We start from the raw sequence: 19,974 nt of genomic DNA, 5'->3' as shown, positions 1-19,974 counted from the left end.
AAGTATTCGCAATGCAAATTTAAACTCTCGTGCTGCTCCATGCGCGCGCGTGACACACACACACACACACGTACAGAGTAAGTGGAAGTAAGGAACAGTGTGCCGTTAGCCCCTCTCACCTAGATTTTCGATGCGCGTCTTCCGTTTCAGCGGTCCTTCCGCGTCCATTTTTAGATTTCTATCTTTGTTCAAAGACCCTTTTTCCATTTGAGCGCTTACCCTTAACGAATTTTGAAACGCTTCACGTCTCCGCTCTTGAAAAATTCAGCGTGTTAAAATTCGCGCGATTACACGTTGTGCGCAGTTTCCTTTTCATAAACTTTCCAGAACTTTCAAACAAATTTTAACTCCATGGTCCAGCATGAAAAGCAGATTTTGTGTATCTCGGTCACACGTAATGCGCATGAAAAAGTATTAAAATTGCACAATTCGCTTTTATTAAATGAATGCATAAAATAGAAATATATGTTTGCACATTCGCTGGAAAATCTCTGAATTCACTGGAAGTTAACATGGCATCAAAAATTCACAATCATTTCCCCCAACCCCAATGTGAGAATTCAGCATTTACCATATTTGACGGTACGGTATTGCGAAGTACAGTTATAAAGTTTCCCCCGCAAAACGAAGAAAAATTTGTGGAGTAAAAATGAGAATAATCCGCGTGTAGTGTACATGTATATTTTTGTATATATGCATGCATGTGTGTCTGTGTGCAGGACGAGCTTACATTACGTACGCACGGGGCGTAACGTGCAATTTCATTCGCTGCGTATATCCGCAGATTGACCCAATGACCCGACCGGGTCGAAACGCGGAAGTAACGCGGTGGCGGCGAAAATCACCTCCGTTCTCACCCTCGACTTGTTCCGATCTCCGAGCAAATTACTACCGACACACCACCGACCTGTACGGGATTACCAGGTGCGGTCCCGCGCGCTTTTGATCCGTGATTTTGGGATTCGCTCGGCGTACTTCCGGTATAAACCGCCGCCGGCGCTTTAAATAACCGCCGCACCCGACAATTCACCCCCGTCGTTCGACATCAAAATGTCGCAGCTCGCCCGCCCGACATCTTTGTCGATTTTTCACGCTTAACGATATTATGTAAAATAAACAGTAAAAATTTCTATACTGCTGTTTGTGTGTGTGCATGGTGCTGTGACATTGGCCAATTTGCGAGTGCAAAATATGATACGCGAGCATGCGAATTCTGCTTTTAACGATAGCACGTACTCTTCTAAATGTACTTTAATTAAGAAAATGTAAAATATTCATTTGCGTAATTGAGATTGAACAAAATAAAGTTTAAATTAAGTCCTTAAAAGTTGAAAGAAATAAATATTTCTCGTTTTACGGATAAAGGGTGAGCGTAAAAACTTGCTAATTTCTCCCAGTGATGTAATTGGGAAGAGTCAAAGAAATGTCTCGTGGAGAAAAAAGGACGTTCTCTCACCCCTGTTGCGCTTTACTTAAGTAAAATTGGTTATTCAGCTAATAGGGCAGTAAATGAAGGAAGTGACATTGCCTTTGTTTTACTGTTATCCCGAAATCTCTCTTATTGTTTTTAACACAGTTTAAAGAGACTTCAATGCGTGTTGGGCAAGCAACCAACTTGTACTAGATTCGTGTAAAATAATTAACAACGATCGCATGTCATAATGTCCATTGTAGTAAGTTATCTGTGTTGACGTAGACAAATAGAGGAATTTATTATATTCGGGGTTACAATGCAGATAATCATACAATGTGCATTGTTCCTGATAAATGGTATATACTATATATATATGCTAGAATATATTATACATATGCATACACACACACACACACACATTGATTATGGAATATAACACAGCCTTGAGAGAAAAATTTAATTTGAAGAACACAACAGGAATTTAGAGCCCTAATGAATTTCTGTACACTGTAACAAATGAGTGGTGATGTCGAGTTATTTATAAATGTACCCTCAATTTTATTCTTTATTAAATAAGGGAAGAACATTTTTTTCGTAAATAGGGGTGAGCTAACATCTGCGTGTTGTCACGTCAGATGACTGAACATTTGGTGCGACTTGTCGCGACGTATACGGATGTGACTGTCGCACCCTCTCGCTCGTCTCCGCGTTTTGCCACCCCAAAATTTACATGACGAGAGCTGCGAGGATAACAGGTGCGGATTAACGAGAAGCGGAGATGACAATACGTATTCCGCGTACATGAATTAACAAACGCTGTCGCATATGCGGAATATTGTAGAAATACCAACAATGTATAATTAGAACGCGTAAGAACAAATATAGTAATATATTAATAAACGTAAGAAATAATGTAGTATAAATAAAGATAGTATTATAATATAAAAAATAATATATAATAGTAAAATTTGTATATTTCAACAAAAAGTAACATGTGCAACTAGTTTATTTTCTAATTTATTTATTTCATTATTCGTATTTTTTTGGCATTTTCAACCCTCGCCACTCGCTTACGTTTTTAAGGTTCACCGTACACAATCAACTAATCTGTCTGCAATCAGGTTTCCCCTTAAATTTTCGCTCGAGGCAAGTCAATTCCGTTCACGTCCAGGAATTTGTTCACGAACGATCAACGATTGACGTTGGACATTCTGTACATTGACAAGGATCGCCAATACTTGGATTGACAATAAATATCGATCGCTCGAGGGCACTGTTAAAGTGTGAGAATCATCAACTCGTGGCAGCCGCTTTGTACCTCTTTCATACTCGTACTAGCCATCTCGATCCACCCTGTTCTTCTCTCTTCTTCTCTTCTCTTGCTCTCTCCCTCTCTCTCTTTTTCTCTCTCTTTTTCTCTACCTCCCTTTCTCTCTTGCTTTCTCTTCGCCGTCTTTTCACTCCCCGCTTTGGAGCGGTCGCACGTTTTCTAAAAATAGCTGTGCATCGAATAACGAGCGACGGCGGCGGTGGCGGCGGCAGTAAGGGTTGAAGTTTGCATTGTGAACGCGTATAGAGGTGTATATGACTACCAGTACCCCTGCATTCTCTCCACCACGGATGTAACCATAGATTTGACCCAATGACCCAGCGAGCGGGCCCGAAATACCGCGGAAACGCCCGAGCGGCTTTCACCCTCGATCCCGTCTCGCTGAGTTCACTTCTCATCCCCTTCTCTCTCTCTCTCTATCTATCTATCTTCCTCTCTCTTCCGATCCATCCCCTCGCATTCAACCCCTTTGTTCCGTTTCCCCGTCCCATCCCGGTAGATGATGTCCCACCCCCGCTAACGCTGATCGACTATGCACGTAGATATAAATATTTTGTTGTTGCGCGAGCGCGAGCGAGCAAACGAACGTCTAATGAAGCGGCATAATACACGGCGCCGTAATGCGAAGCCGCGATAGGCGATATTACGTGGTCGTTTCGATGGTGACCCACGATAATTAATCTTCGCGGACGTTTTCGGGAATAATCGGAATGAGCGAACGGCCACGGGCGTTATAACGCATCACGGGATCATACGTAGGTCATAGGGAGCTGCGTTATGCGAGCGTGGTCGCGCGCTCGCATACCGCTGCCCGCCGGAAGCCTCCACGGATTCTCCGGATATCTTCGACGACGCAATTAGGCGAATCCGTATGACTCTTGCTCTAGTGATATTAAACTGTACGGGGCAAACATCCGCGTGTTCCGCGCACGCGCGCGTGTGCCGCGCGTCATGCATTATTCAAGGGTGAATATGTGCGGAGTGTTGCACTTCCGGGTTTCAGCCGAATTGTAAAGATAAACAGCTAGACGTGTTTCATGTAAATCTTTCCGTAACAGAAATTCGATCGTCGCCCGCAATTTTTTTCGTTTTGCAATATTTACATGCATCGTTTAGCAATCAACAAGTATCAAACGGGGATTCATATTCATAAGCAAAATCCACTTGAATTTAAATAAAACTGTGGTCTCCGGATTTTTTTTTAATCAATTGCGAGAGACTATATCTGATTGACTCTAATTCAATTAAAACATTTTTTAGTTACACTTCCTGTAAGATATGATATTTCACATTACTTATTAACAATATCAAAAATGAGGAAACCAGGAACAAAGACGAATATATAATAAAGACAGTGAGATCCAGATTACAATACATAATTTATACGTCGTGAGTAAAAGTTTCCACACTGAGAAAAAATGTAATTGATCCAACGAAATGTCTTGTCACGGGGTGCCAACAAAATATATACTTATTTCGACAAGTTATATATTGAAACAAATATGTAGTTCTTGGATTACACACATGAGAATTATAATCCAACAATTATATATTTGATTCAATATATAACTTGTTGAAATAAGTATATATTTTGTTGGCACCCCGTGACAAGACATTTCGTTGGATCAATTACATTTTTTTCTCAGTGCAGATTCTATGTACATTATTAGGTACCAACGAATAATACTGTCAAATATATAAATCTTCCGGCTTTTTATGTGACGGTTGATGATTATTATTCCTTCGCATGAGATGGTGTAAGAAGTCAACTACGCGTCAATCGTGATGTGTCGTAGTGAACTGTACATCGCGGATCTGTCTGGAGAAGGAGCTCAAGCATTACATAAAGTGCGAAACATGTGTTCGCAATATAGTCCAACCTCGACTCTTCCTTGGATCTTTTCCCGATCGATCCGTAAAACTGAGCAGAGAGACGCACACAGAGAAAGCCGAAACCAGTGTAAATACACTTCGGCTCGCCGGTAATGCAAACTGTATTGCGCGATCCGTTATATGTACGTATATCAGGCTCATACGCCACATTACGTTGTTGTATGATACATAAGCACCATATACACGGGATATATAACGTGTACGAGATGTACACGTACATACACAAGATACATTCGCGACGGCCTATGTTGTCTCTTTACTTGTCTCGGCACTTTTCCAAGCAACGATCAGCAAGGAGGTATTTCAGGAGCTCCCAGTTATATGTACAGAAAAAGTGACTGAACGAAGTGGTAAAACCTTGGCTATCGCATCTCTTGACGAAATGCGATACATAAACGCGTGACACGTGGGATTAATTTCAATTATTTATTTAGTATGCAAATAACACGTTGATGCATATACGTTAAATAAATTTATATAGAATCAGTTAAAGGCTCTATTTTATATAATTTTGTTAAATAAACGTCATTTTTCTTTCCTTACAAGCTCTATAACTATGTGTTTGCATCTAAGTTTAGTTATATTAAAAAATTTTTAATATATTTTTATCTATTATTTATTGTACATATAATGTGACGTTAGAAGTATATCGCGCGATGGCTTACGCAATTGATACACATAATCTAAGATTGATTAGAGAACATGACAGAGATGGATTTCGGCTATCTGATAAATAATTTCAAAAGTAGGTCATAACTGATAAAAAATGCTGCGAAATGGACTGCGTAAGATCCATTTTTTCTGCAATTTTCTACGTCTCGCTATATATATATTTTTTTTTCTTTTATTCATTCTATTCTGGGCACGTCACATCCTCTGCGCACTTGCGCAGTTACTCTGAACAGGCATTCGCTAGGTGTGATTTTCCGTCCAAGGGTAAAGACCCCGCTCATCCTTTGAGCAAAAGACGGCGATAGCGTATAAAAAAGCGAGCAGCAGGTCTTACAAAGCATTCTGAACTTGTTTGCGCAATCTCATTGTCAATTCCAATTTAACATAATTTTGTTTTTTAGTCAATCAACTGCAACTAAAAATTACTTCTTAATTTTAATTTATTTAATTTATTTAAGTTAATTTTGTGAAGTACTTAAGCTCGCTGAATATTCGATTTTCTAAATATCCATCCTCAGTTGAAATACGTTAATAAACTGCCATACCAGACGTATCATCCCGTCAACAGCAAGAGCTCCTTGGAGAAACGAAGTTACTACAGTATACATTTTGTATATACAGTAGCACAGAATTGAGCGCTTTTCGCGGAAATGTCACGAGCCCCGTAAATTTATAATCCAGACGGTTAAAAACGGGATCGTTAATCATGTAGTTCGCATCGTGGCGATGCTTCTCGAGTTGCAATATTCGCTGCTTTATCGTGCCTAATTTGGGAACGGAGGAAATGGCAACTAATGACTGAGCGTGCGGTATTTTTTATCGAATCATTATACTTTTCTGTCGTTTGGCCGCACTTGGCAAAACGTTTTTCTTAAGTAATTGTAGTCGGATAATCCGGTGGCGTTGCGCAATCATGTATAAAAGGTGACTTCATCAATCATCGAAGTTGAGGGATCATTTTATAGAAAAAACACCAAGCGAAAGAAGGCGTTTGATTTTAGATTTAGTTAAAAAGTAGTTAGTAAAATATTTAACTGCAAGTGTCTGTGCATACGCGTGAATAATGTGCAATATACCTTATTCCATCGTAAAAACTAAGTTTTATTAACATTACTAAATTTTATTAGTATCAGAAAATAATCTAAAATGTAAAATAAGTGCCTCGATCGGCAGATCCGCAATTTCTCTTTCCGATGAAATTTATTCGATAAAATGCGGGGAGTCTCTGTTGTCGCAACGGAGAAACAATCTCACGCGAGGACTAACAAAGTTCTACGGTGTACTCCGGTTTTAACAGGGGTTTTAATGGCTTTCGAAAAGTTTAAATAGTGATACTCGCTAAATTTATCGGCCCGTTACCTCCTAATTCGTGAGAGCTATAGCGACGTTTAGAAAATTACTTTAATTCCACCCCTTCTACCAGTCACACATGTTTGATCACGTTGTACAAACGTGAGACTGCCACAAATGTTTTTACTTTTATCTCTCAATCGCGACTATATAAATATATTAGATGAAACTTGGATATTAAAATGTATAATATTATTACACATAGTATAAAAAATATATAGTATAAATATGTGTTTTTATAAAGTAAAATTCTGATATAAGTGCGCGGTGCATTTCACAACCTGACTTAAAATAGCATTTTGTAGGGGTCTGAAAAATGGTGAAAGTTATACGGTTCACAATATCTCGCCTGTCCGCCTACCTGTCTTATATCCCGTAAAAAGAAGTTTCTTTGCAGAGTTACTTCCTAACGTAACAAGTAACATCGTTTTTTTTTCAGTAACATGTCGAACTTTTCTAGTAGTTTCACAATGTGGATCTTGTTCTGTAAACTTTCATTGGAACAAGCGGGAAGATTTACAGCATAAGCAAAACCAGTTTATTTCGCTGTCCAGTATACATAGTCTGAGGTACTCCCACTTGTACAAATTCCATGTTTGATGTCATTAACATCTACGGGGAAAATTTACAAGAAAGCACAAAATTTTATTAAAGTCAGATATGTCTATAATAGCATTAATTGCTTTTGTACACCAAAATTAAGTTATATTTACCACAGTATTTATCTGTAATACTCCTTTCACTAAAATCTTACGTCTTGGAAACCGTATCTCTCAATCAAGGAACACACCGAGCCAGCCTGATCTAATCTGTCCCGTTCCCCGTTTTATTTACTGTGAAATATGCCCCGGGAGATTTATGCACCCCTAACACACCCTTCGCGCAATCCCTCTCATTTTACTCAGCCGACGTTACTCGTCTAATACCCGGATAAATAAAACGAAGTAGCGTGCGCGTTCTTGCAGGTACAGACAACTCGTAAATTCGTCCGTTTTCAGAGAGTGAGAAAATTCACTCGCGAAGAAACGCGCATTCCGTCGAGCGACTCGCAGTTCGCTTTGCATTCGCACGCATGCGAATGTCATCGCGTCGGTCTTACGTGGCAATCTAAGGTGGACGACGTAATAACGGCCTACGACCGTTAGGAATCCGCTCGTATTATCCCCGCGTCCACGACTTTATGGACCACTTTCCGCACCGGCCATAAAAATCTATCCGAAATTCTCTTACGCTCGCTGTGCCCCATTTAGCAGCCCCACAAGCGATTCTTCTCGATCACGGTTTCAACGATGCCTGTGTACGTAGCAAGTTAATAAAAGCAAAATATTGAACGTTGTGTGCATCAGACAGCCGCTAGCCAGAACGCTAACATTTCTCCTCGAACGCTCCTTGTTAAAGCTGCAAGTCTCGTAATCCTGCGGAACGCCCGGAATGCAGTATAACGCTTATGTAATTTCTTTTGTTTCGCGTTATCCAAATACTTGCAGCCTTTTAATGGAGAAAAAAAACGCATAACTGCGACGCTGAAAATCTCCTAAGGTATTCCACTCGATTCTTGCAGCAATCGTTTGACGCTAAATAACAGAAACGTCGTCACATGATGTTCGTATCAGATTTTTGAATCTCTGTTTTTCTTGTATATAGATTTTTTTACCTATTCCATGAGAATTTATACCGATGTCGATGAAATATGCTCAACGTCGCTTCGATCAGATCCCTTCTCTGCGACGTTTTCATGAAAGTTTTATATATAATATTTCGATGTACGCGCGAATAAAATATCGGAAACAGCGTGTGGATATTCATAGGATTGACCAGCGTGTTTCCTTTTTCTTGTCTGCGCAATGAGCTTTCTCCTTTGATCACCTATTACGAAGCATATCTGTGCTAATATATGCAGCGAGATTGAGTGGGACGGTGGGCGGATTTCCCGGCAGAAAAAGGAAAAAGACAACAGCGCGCGTTCCTCGCTGAACAACCCCATAAAACATTTTTCGGTATTATCTGATATCCGTGGGCGTCGGGATCCCGCGGGCTCTTCTTCGGGCGAGACCAGGGTAATATTAATCGTCCGGGATATCGCGCGCATGACGCGATACGATACTCACGCGCTCTGGCCCTGAAAGAAATGTGTTTTCAAGGCCGAAGAATGAAAAACAGGTTGACAAGTTATATCTTGAATCGATGTTCGCGCGCGAGGGGTAGGCTCATGAATCAAGGGAAGTTATACTAGGTCAAGCGTAACGCTGTAACTCAGGCTGAAATATTGAGTGTTTCGACGTTTCGAGCGCGGGGATGAAATAATTAGCGCAATGCGCGTACATTTTGCATAACTAACCTCGCGTTACGATAACAATTTTGGTCGGCGCTCGCGTTGTACAATAGGATGTGCTCGCGGTGAATTAATGCAGCAAGCGTACGGGGAACATTCGCGCTTCTAGATAAACACGTTAGTATGTCTCGCGAAATTGGAAACACAACTTGCTAAAGTTGTGCAGAAGTTGTGTCTCAACATTATAATTCATGTCCTGTCAGCTAAAATGTAAAATGATCATTTTTTTAATAATAATCGATTTTTTATGATATTATCCTTTTTCATTTTTATCACTGGCGGTTTACTTTTATACTTTTGTTATTAATTTTTTAGATAGAAGTACAAATCGATAATAGAGAAAGATATTATATTTTAAAAAGAGCAAGAGCATGAAGTTAGTATTTGTTAATTAACCGTAATTGCATAGATACGTATTGATTGCGTAAATAATGTATCTTTCATCTCCCATTTCAGTTCGGCAACTTATCTAACTGGAAATTGAATCCGTGAAACTTCCGTAGAAACCGTAACGTAGTAAAACTGTTGAGCTTATCAAGCTCAACTACCAACTCGGTACCTCTATGTACTTCTTATCGTTAAATAAGCAACGTAGTCAATGCTTTTCATACTTTCGCACAACAATCACAATCAAGAGCATTTAAGAATTAAATGCGCATATTTGTTTATATTATCTGAAGAAAATTTAAAATAAATTAACAAAACATATTTGAATGAAATGATTATTGATAGAATTGGATAATTAGTGCTGTCTTAAAATTTCTTAAATTTTCTATTATTATATAACAAAATACTCTCGTTACAATTTCTGAAACAATTTTTTATGCAAGTTTTATGAAATTTACTCATTTTTTATTACTATTACTATATTTCGGAATTTTGCGTTAATTAAACTAATCATTAATCTAATTTCCCGAGTTTTTCGACGAAAAAAAGGGAACAAATCCGCCACCAATGCGAATTATGGCCTCGTAGAAACGTAATATGTCTTCGGTAATGAAGCGTACGCTATACGTTCTCTTCGTAAATTTCACCAGCTAGCAAAATAAATGGCAGAGAGAGAGAGAGAGGTATCGAAAAGTGACAGATCCAGTGCACCAGTTTCGCTTTTAATTCCACTTGTACTATTTTTGATATCATGAAAGTCGCGTGAAAGAAAACTTGCCCGAATTTTCGAAAAATTCACCCTGATTATTGGACGAAAAGGACACTCCGGCAAGATGGTGCGACTATTGAATAGGAAGTTTTGAAAGACGAAACGTTTTTACGCCCGTTTGCGAGAACCGTTGGATTTAATGGAAACACAGTTTTATTCTTTTCAATACGCAAGAAGAACAATATTTTTACATCGCGTCGTCTGAAATATTGAAAGAAAGATACGTAATCCTCGAAGCGAGCTTAGGGTAGCCAAAGAGGCTTCGGTGGTACGAAGTTTGAAAGTTTCTTAAGAAGATCGTCGAGGCGGAGATTCTGGTACAATTTTAAGAAAAAGAACATGAAAGCTAATACCTATGTGCATGTCATATATAATTTTTTATATCGCGCCGCTTCAACAATCGCATCACGTCACGTCAATTACATTTAAAAAATTAAATGAAATTCAAAGGTAATTATGTACTTTAACGGACCCAGCCCCGATGACCTTGACCTTGACATATGTTGTCCAGGTCACCCTTCTGAATGACCTTGAAGAAGTTTTAGCCGTCGCTCGTTGTTTGTTAAAAAGTTATAAACAAAGAAAGTTTAATGATTTCGCACGAATTTTTAGCTGTCCACGTGAAGCAAGAACATGATACTGACATGTATTACAAAGGTTACCTTCCCGAATAACCCGCACTAGGTTTTAGTCGTCGATCGTTGTTTATGAAAAAGTTATTAACAAGAGAAATTTCGAAAATATAGTAGTTATTTTGAAAGAATATTGAATATTGAAAGATATAAACGACGAATATGTACATATATGAACGAAGAAAGGAAAGTCATTTAAAGCAGTGAATTGTTAATATATAGAATAGTTTCTTTTAATATAAGTACAAAGTATTCTTCACTTTAACCAAAAGCACAAACAGTTAAATACAAAGTATTCTCTGCTTTAACTTAACCTAACCTAACCTAAGCTAAAATTCCATCAAATATACTCTTTCGTAAATGTATATGGTATCGTAAAATTATGCTTTATTCATTAAACATTTTTGTTAATAACTTTTTAACAAACAACGAGCGAAGGGTGAAACCTAGTGCGGGTTATTCAGGAAGGTGACCTTTGTAATATATGTCAAACTCAAGTCCTTGCTTCGAATGGACAGCTGAAAATTCGTGTAAAATTATTAAACTTCTTTTGTTAATAACTTTTTAATAAACAACGAGCGATGGCTAAAACCTCTTCAAGGTCACTCAGGAGGGTGACCTTGACAACATATGTCAAGGTCAAGGTCATCGGGGCTGGGTCCGTTAAAGTACATAATTACCAATAATACAACTAATTGTTAATTATTATTTAACTATTATTTCCTGTTACGAACTATTATTATTATTAGAGATATTGCGTTCATTGCGCTTTGATATATCTATCTATATAGCGGATTATTATGTCGGAACTATACGTTATGCTAACTGCAATATAGCCGCTTCAATTTGCAAATCTGCGGCGCGGGAAAATGGATGGACTTGGGAGAGCTGCGGTTAATAACGATGCAGCTCCGTGATGTGAAGAATAGTAGTAAATCCGCTTTATTTACAGGCAAGTGTGCGAGCGTAAAAACGGCGCCGTGAACTCGACGCGTACAGCTAAATATAGATGACACATGACACGCTTTTCCAACTTTTCCCCGAGTTTCAAAACTGCAAAGCTTGTAACCGGTATAACACGGTCTGACGGTAAGTGAACTCGGTCGTCTCTTCGACGTCGCAACGATCTCTCAGGAGGCGTTTTCCTCTTCAACGTATGCCCTATCTACCCCAACCATACTTCAACCCTCACGTACCTATTGTTATCATACTGTAAGTTACCGCATACTAATTTTCGCTAATTTTCTGTCGTTTAACAATTCTCGTTCTTGCTCTACGCTTACATTGTCATGAAATCTACCTGCCACAAAGCGCGATTATCGTAACAGTTTCGATTTCCACGAATGTTAAAAGAATAAACCGAAACACAACAGATTTACCTCTCTCGAGGAAACATAATAAAAAGCCAGAGGGAAAAGCAAACAATAGTGATACCCGATATACGATCACACACACACACACACGCACACATACGCGAATAACACATACATGCACGCAATACGAACCAATCAGAAAAAAAACCGATACGATGCGAATTAACGGAGTCTCTTTTTTCCCCAGGGAAAACTTTAGAAACCAATTTCGCACTTTCAACGTACCGTTTTTGAAAGCCCGCACGCGATGCAGCCATCCCCAATATATCCGCAAAAACCTTTTTTGGAGAAAACAGCTTTTGCACCGCTCTACATACAATACGTGATACACATATTGACGCATCGGTCATCACCCCTCGGCGGTGCGGTGGCACGAAACGTTTCGTACGGTGTTTATCGACAGGTATGTGGTGTCGGTTTGACTAACGGGTGCGCGGTAGACCGTTGAAACCCGGATCCAGCCGTGTGTCATATAGTATTTTCCCTGGCCGATGATTTTCAATCACGATAATGCGTCAAAGGTATACGCGAGAGAGTCTGTCGTATTCGCGAGTGCCCGCGTATCGGAATCACCGGCTCTCTGTTATTTACTTCCGGGGCAGTGGCTCGTCGAAAATATGTCGCCGCCAATAATTTCCTCTATCGGATACATCGTCGTTGCATTATTATTGCACCGCGGCCGGTTGCGTTCGTCAGCGCGTCATACACGGCGTTATTGTAACGATATGACGCGTGATGTCTCCGTTTCCGGAATAAAGATGATAAATCCCGCGATTACCTCCCTCCCCGATGTAGGTTATTGTCTTGCGTGAAAGCGGATATTAACGCTAATCGCAATGGTAATTGTGTATATGTATTGGGTTGGCCAAAAAGTAATTGCGTTTTTTTTAATATAAATAAAAGGCGAATTTTTCATGGGAAACAAAAACTTTATTAAACAATATATTGTCCATTTTGTTTGATTATCTTTTGCCATTTTTCAGGCAACTTCATGATTCCGCGCTCAAAAAAGTTCTTATCTTTTTCAGCAAAAAACAATTCCAAGAACGATTTGATATCCTCATCAGCAGTAAAGGTTTTACCATTCAAGGCGTTTTGCAAAGAACGAAACAAATGGTAATCTGATGGTGCCAGGTCTGGCGAATATGGTGGATGTGGTAACACATCCCATCCAAGCTGCAACAATTTTTGACGAGTGACCAAACTTGTACGTGGTCTAGCGTTATCATGGTGAAACACAACACCTTTGCGATTCACCAATTCTGGACGTTTTTGTTTGATGGCATCATTTAATTTATCCAGTTGACGACAGTATACGTCTGAATTAATGGTTTGATTCCTTGCAAGCAGCTCAAAATACACAGTCCCACCAGACTGACAGCATAATCTTTCTTTGGTGAATATCTGCTTTTGAAGTACTTTGAGCAGGTTCATCACGCTTGCTCCACGATCTTTTTCGTTTGACGTTGTTGTAGACGATTCATTTTTCGTCGCCTGTTATCATACGTTTCAAAAATGGATCATTTTCCTCATGTTTCTGTTACGTCCCGAGTGTCCGTGATTATAACTGCAGGGATGTTTAAATACGAGGATACTTCCCGAGGATCGCGAAGCTAATTGTTTTCGGAGGCGAGGGAAAGAAATCCCGTAGACTCTTCTCGTGATGGAATTACTGTCGGGTCTGAAAGCTCAAAAATATCCTCTCCGGTTGAATTTAATTGATCGAGCAACTCTAAATATTCGTCGGAGCAGATTTCGCAATTGTAAAACGGCGCGTACCCAGCAAGGTCTCTATCGCAAATTACGCACGTAGGAACGTGCCGTCTCAACCCCACTATTAAATCGTGTTTTGATAGCAAAGTATAGTTTTGTTTTTGTGAAGGAAAAATTCTATTAACGAAGCAAATGGTACAAAATAGAGAACTGTCTATAGGTCGGAGATACGCCGTATATCTCATGCACGCCACCACGCCGGATCGCCGTTGATACTCTAGTACTAAATCGGTACGCCGGGAAGGGTTCGATATTCCGCGACACATCACACGTTTGGTTTACGGTTTTATTCCGTTGTGATTAGAACTTGTTTGTACATTAAACTCTTGGATGGGTGGTAACACTGGATATGAACTCGGAATCTCGATTTCTTTACGGTTCAATCCGAACAACTCTCGTAATTTATAAACAACTCGACGAGGATCACCTTTACGGATGTTGCGGTAATCAGGATAATTGTGGTCCAAAGTGAGTTCGCGGGTTACGTACGGAATTTGCTTTGATAATGCTCGGTCGGCTTCTAGATTCGTTAATTTTTGGATGAGAGGAAACGGGTCCTGATTATTTAAGTAAGCAAGTCGGAGATGATAACGGAGCTTCTTTTCTTGGAATCTGCGCCCTTTTTTAGTAGGCATGGAAATGAATTGAATTATATTTATCCGCGGATTCCTGTAGGATTATGGTCGCAAATTAGGGCCACACTCTTCGGCAGCGCCAACTTGAACAACTAGGGCCACACTCTTCGGCAGCGCCAGTTGCAAATCCTCCAGGAAATCAGAATGAACAATTTGAACGAAAACAAGAAATATAGAGAAGAAGCTTCATTAATTTTCAGTAACTGTTCCTTTAAAGTAAAGTTATTTATTGATACTATATGAGTGTGATGATCGGGTTCGGAAACGCAGTGTCGCAAATAAATCTACCTTGTCGTGGTTCTGGAGTGAGAGCAGTCGCCACAGATTCGCTAACACTAGATGCTCGGAATTTATTCTTAAACGTAGAGATCAGACTCGACACCCAAGACTACGAAAACGCTTAATGAAATTGATTACTTATTGCTGCACTTATAACTGAGTTCCCTGGCCTTCTGCAGGCCCTTTTATATTGTGGACGAAGAGGCGGGTGGTTAAAAATATCGATGGTGGGACTGATTTTCCACCAATAATGTTTAGGAAAATCGGGCCCTCGTCTTCGTCTCGACGGTTATCTCGGTTCTGTGGAGGGAGGCCCTTCGCGTAAACATCCCTGTACAGAACCTTAATACCTAAGTTAAGTTAATTAATTACGTAGTTCGCCTTATGATTATAATATTTTTCTCTCGGTATTAATTTCCTGATTGCAAAATGGATCTTCTGGGATTTTGAATGGTTGTTGTATCTGTTTTTAATCCAAAGATATGTGTATTAAAAGAAATAATGCTTATTTTGAAGGCTGTAATCGTATTAAATTCCGTCTATATGATCATTTGCATTCAGGAAAATAATAATATAAAGTTTCCTAAATTATAAAATCGCTATATATATATATAATATGATATTATATATATATTTTAAGGTTTTAGAACGTGCTAGAAGGTTCTAGAAAGATGCTGGTATGCGCGGATGTTTATACTATTTAATTGCCGGGCTCGCGATAACGCTCGCTACGGCTAGCAGGCTTGCCTGCCGGAGCCTTCGAAGATCGTTCGAGAACCTTCCATCCGATGAAGGGTTACTGACGTAACATTTCAAAAGAGAATCGCAGATGTCAATACGCTTAGTGAGATGAATTTCTTTGAGCTCATGTGGTACCCAAATATCGAGCTTACTAATGTATCCAAGTCGTTTTAAATGGTTTTCAACACTCGATTTCGATATGTTAAGATTCTCAGCAATCTCTCGTGTCGTTAAACGCCGATTGGAATCGATCAGTGCCTTTATTTTGTCATCATCAATTTCGATTGGCCTTCCTGAGCGTGGTGCATCTTTCACATTAAAATCTCTAGATCGAAATTTAGTAAACGAATTTTGACACTGCCGCAGTTTTAAAGCATCTTCGCCATATACATGACATAACTTTTTATGAGCTTGCACAGCGTTTTTCCCTTTTCGGAAGTAATAAAACAAAATATGACGAAAATGTTCTTTTTGATTTTCCATTTTGAAATCGACGGCAAACAAACAATTGTTAACGAAATCGTGTACTTTCTTTTTGTAAAACAAGCTTGAACTGTGAGTTGTTAACCTACATAATGAATTTGCGGTTTAGAATGAAGTTAGTTACATTTCAAGACATGTATGTCCATCTATTGGAAAAAAACGCAATTACTTTTTGGCCAACCCAATATATTGCCGCGGCCGAGTCGATTAAATGGGATCAGTCGAAGTAAAATAGTAACAGTGGGTTCTATTTTTAGACGGACTACAGGAATGACAATCGCGTCGATGTTAAAAATCATAATTTAGAGAAATAAAGTTATTTTACTAACATTATCGTACATTTTTATAAATACTTCTGTTAGCAGTGTCACTAAAGATCGCTGACAATTGCATTTCCGAAAGATATCGCAAGTTTAGTTTATCCTGCAATGTCACGATCGTCTGCGTTAACGTGAAATTGCTTCAAAGTTTGATACAAAATCTTGCCAGTATCGAGTAACTTTCTGGAAAAAGCCGGGAGTCGAAAGTGATGACTTTATATGAGTGTATATTTGCAGCTGTAATCCCAGTCTTTCTCGACATGCAAAACGGTTTCCGGTAGAACGAAGTCTGAATAAATCTACATCGTTTTCCCCAGGGCGTCGTCACGCGACACGCAATGTCGACAACGCGAAGCTACAAAAAGAAGCGAACGTTATGGTTGCGTGGTGCGTGCGCACCACCCGCCTTCCAATAGAATTTATTATCGTTGTGGAGAAACCGCATGGGATTTCGATCCTTCACGTCGAAGGGAATTTGAGAGGCTCCACGATCTCCATAGAAAAGCCTCCCCCGGTACTCCGCGTAAACATGACAAACGTCGGGTGCTATAGAAATTTCGCCGGAAGAGGCTTCGCGTGCTCTCCTCTCGCGATGGACAGCAGATAAAGCCTCCCTTCCCTCATTCACGATACCATGTAATTTTCCACCAGAATTTTCTCATTATTATATATGTGCCCGCAACTTCTCGCCGTATAAGGTCTAAACCGCCTCTCACTGAACTGTCTGATGCAGTTTTGGGGTCTAAATGATCTTGCACGCGCTGTATATAATTTCCTCATCATGTATGCCTTCGGATTTATTAAGAGCTCCACTTCTCTCTGCTCATTAAATTGCGTCTAACAAATGATGTATTATTATAATGTGTAATATTACATATACAATCTTTTGGATCATGTAACCTTTTTTTTAAATTGAGATTAACGATGAGTGAAACTAATTTTTTGTTTAGAAATATATACACTAGTATTATGATGCGTACATGTGTACGGATACACTCGCCGTAATTTATTGCAATTTGATATTCTTTAATAGCGAAGAAAAAGATTACAAGCGACAAACTTCGTGATCCCGAACGTTAATTCCGAACTTTTAATGTATTAACTCTGAAGTAAAACTTCGAAGATCCATCGACCGCAGTTAAGCGTAGTGGTGCTTGAGACGTACTTGTACGCGGCTCTTTAAGCACACCTGACACCCTCTTCTCTACAAACAAGTCAAGATACTACTATAACCGAGCAGGTTTGCCTTCATTTGCGATCTTCGCTTGACTGCCGTTTTCGTTGCTATTTTCGAGCACATACGAATATAGGAAATTCCGACAGATTCCGGAAATTCAATGCATTCCAATTAGTAAAATCGATATCGAATTACACGCTTGAGTTACTCCTTCCATAACTGTCAAATATTTATTTACGACGCTTGCAACTCTGTAGCACAGCTGTACTTCCGTGAAATATTACCGCGTACTAGAAAATCCGTGTGACAATAGTGAAATTATCATCGATTCCGAATCACGGTGCACATTTACAAATGTATATAACCGTGTATGCCAAAGTATAATATAGGGGACATTAATTTATGCAATCAATAATCGATACTCCCTCTGAATAAATGCATAGGATGACAAATTAATTTGTCAGCGCGCGCTTCATTGAATGTAATAAATTAATTCGCTAAATTAGAATTAGAGTGACAGCAGAACTTTCTTTGTCACAGGGGATAATAAAGTTCCGCGCGTCTACCCACTCTTTTTTCGCGACTGCCAATAAATTGCTAAATTAAAAGTTCCAATCGTCGATTTTCCGAAGCTATGACATACAGAATATTTCACTTATTGCGCATTATAAACTTGCCCTTCAATTTAACATGAATTTTTCCTTAATCCTTTGCCTGTTACTTTTTAGAATTAATCATACATTCTTTTCAGTATACTTTATTGGCTTATTAAAATATTATTAAAATGTATGATAGAACGGTAAAATTTCATACGTTGAAAGGAAATTTTCTACATTGCAACTTTTAGCGACTGAATATCATATATGCTTGATGTACAAGCGCCAAATCCGTTCTGTACATCGCATATGATGCATAAGACAGGCAAAGGGAAATGAAAATGTCGAAGGAGATGGTCATTTATCGCAAGTTTTCAATACTTTTAGGTGAAGAACATAATTATGCTATTCATTTCTCTCAAATGCAATGAGCGCATGTTTGATCACTTATAACTTGAAAGTCATTGCTTTGATAAATTATAATAACTTTCATATAAATTATATTAATAATTCTTACGAAGAGTTTTTTTCAAAGTATCTTCTTCATGCTTTTCGGAAGACAAGCTGACAATAAAGACAGAACAAAGTGCGAGAACTCACGTTGACTGCTACTGCGTCGAATGATGTTCTCCAGGAACGTGTTTTGAGGGGCTACCAGGCCCCTACGCCCCCCTGGCATCCTTTCTTCGTTGAATGGTCCCAGATCCTGGTCGCTGCGGTGGCTATCAGGATCTCGGCCAGCCTGCGCCGGCTAGAATGATCTCAAGCCGCCCGCGACACATGACGATGATCTACTATCTCTTCGCTTATTACTTTCACCTTCGACAATTTACCTCAGGTATCTTGACCGATAACGCGTAGCAAACACGATGGCACACTTCACGCACTCGGAGTCATTCGTAGTGTCCCTCGAACGCGGTGATCCATCATCGCCGTTCATTAGACCGATACGTACATGACCACGCGCGAACGATCCAGCACCAGCACTTGTCCGTGACACGTCCGCGGTGAGAGAATGGTTTTTGTACAATGGTTTTATACAACCCGTGTGCAGCAAGTGGCTCTCCCAAAACCCGAGAGTTCAGTTTTGCGCGCGGGAGTTTCAGTGCTCGGTCAATTTCACGGTACCGTCGAGCGATGGGAGAACGCCCGGTGGTTTTCTCCCGGTTACTTCCGGCGAGTCAATCGAAGCACTTTGTTACTTATGGCACTTGGGGTAAGTCTCGGTGCGATATTGGCTTTCGTTTCGTTTCGGCACCGAGGATTAGCTCGCCGCGATCGGTACTCGCGATCTCTAGATCGACAGGAGCTGCCAGCCAATGAAGATACGAAGAACGGGAAAAGGCCGCGAGTTTCCTGGAAGAGTTCTCTCGTCGCAGATATTCGTGTTGTGTCGTTTGTCACTGCCCTTGCTTTCCATTGGATAGCCGATCGAACTCTGAAAAAGGTTGCCGTCGATTCTCCGTCGATGAACAGTGGCGAGGGTGGGATCGACGACTTCTTTCGTCACCTGGACGATGTCTCCCTTCCGTACGTCATCGCGGCAGCTACGTGAATTAACGGTCCCCTGGGCCAGGAAGAGGAGGAAGAGAAGAAGAAATGAACCGCCTTGAGAACGGCCGACTGGGAAAATTGATTTACGGATCCACCCAGGAGAATCGACGCGTGTCCGACACGTGTAATCGTTTGCTCGCTCGGCGGTCGGTGGAAGGCGAGGATCAGTCGCGCGATTATCGAGTATCGTTTCTTAAGACCGACGGTGACTCCTGCGGTTCGGTTTATTCCCGCGCTACCCCTGCGCCAGATCGGTCTGACAAA

The 19,974-nt window shown here is 40.0% G+C and overlaps 1 protein-coding gene across 2 annotated transcripts in view; it reads right to left on the bottom strand.

Moving 5' to 3' along the window:
- Positions 1-18,867, bottom strand: part of LOC105277556 (potassium voltage-gated channel protein eag) — a 66,312-nt gene extending 47,445 nt beyond the window's left edge. For both annotated transcript variants that reach the window (XM_011335983.2, XM_011335984.2), the window contains exon 1: positions 18,757-18,867. In XM_011335983.2, coding sequence (XP_011334285.2) covers positions 18,757-18,835 — 79 coding nt within the window. In that variant the 5' untranslated portion in view covers positions 18,836-18,867. The remainder of the gene's footprint in view (positions 1-18,756) is intronic.
- Positions 18,868-19,974: the final 1,107 nt, after the last annotated feature.

Source organism: Ooceraea biroi, chromosome 7 (genome assembly GCF_003672135.1).
Source record: "Ooceraea biroi isolate clonal line C1 chromosome 7, Obir_v5.4, whole genome shotgun sequence".
NCBI lineage: Eukaryota > Metazoa > Arthropoda > Insecta > Hymenoptera > Formicidae > Ooceraea > Ooceraea biroi.
The sequence above is the reverse complement of the archived record's forward strand: the minus strand, read 5'-3'. Positions and strand labels throughout refer to the sequence as shown.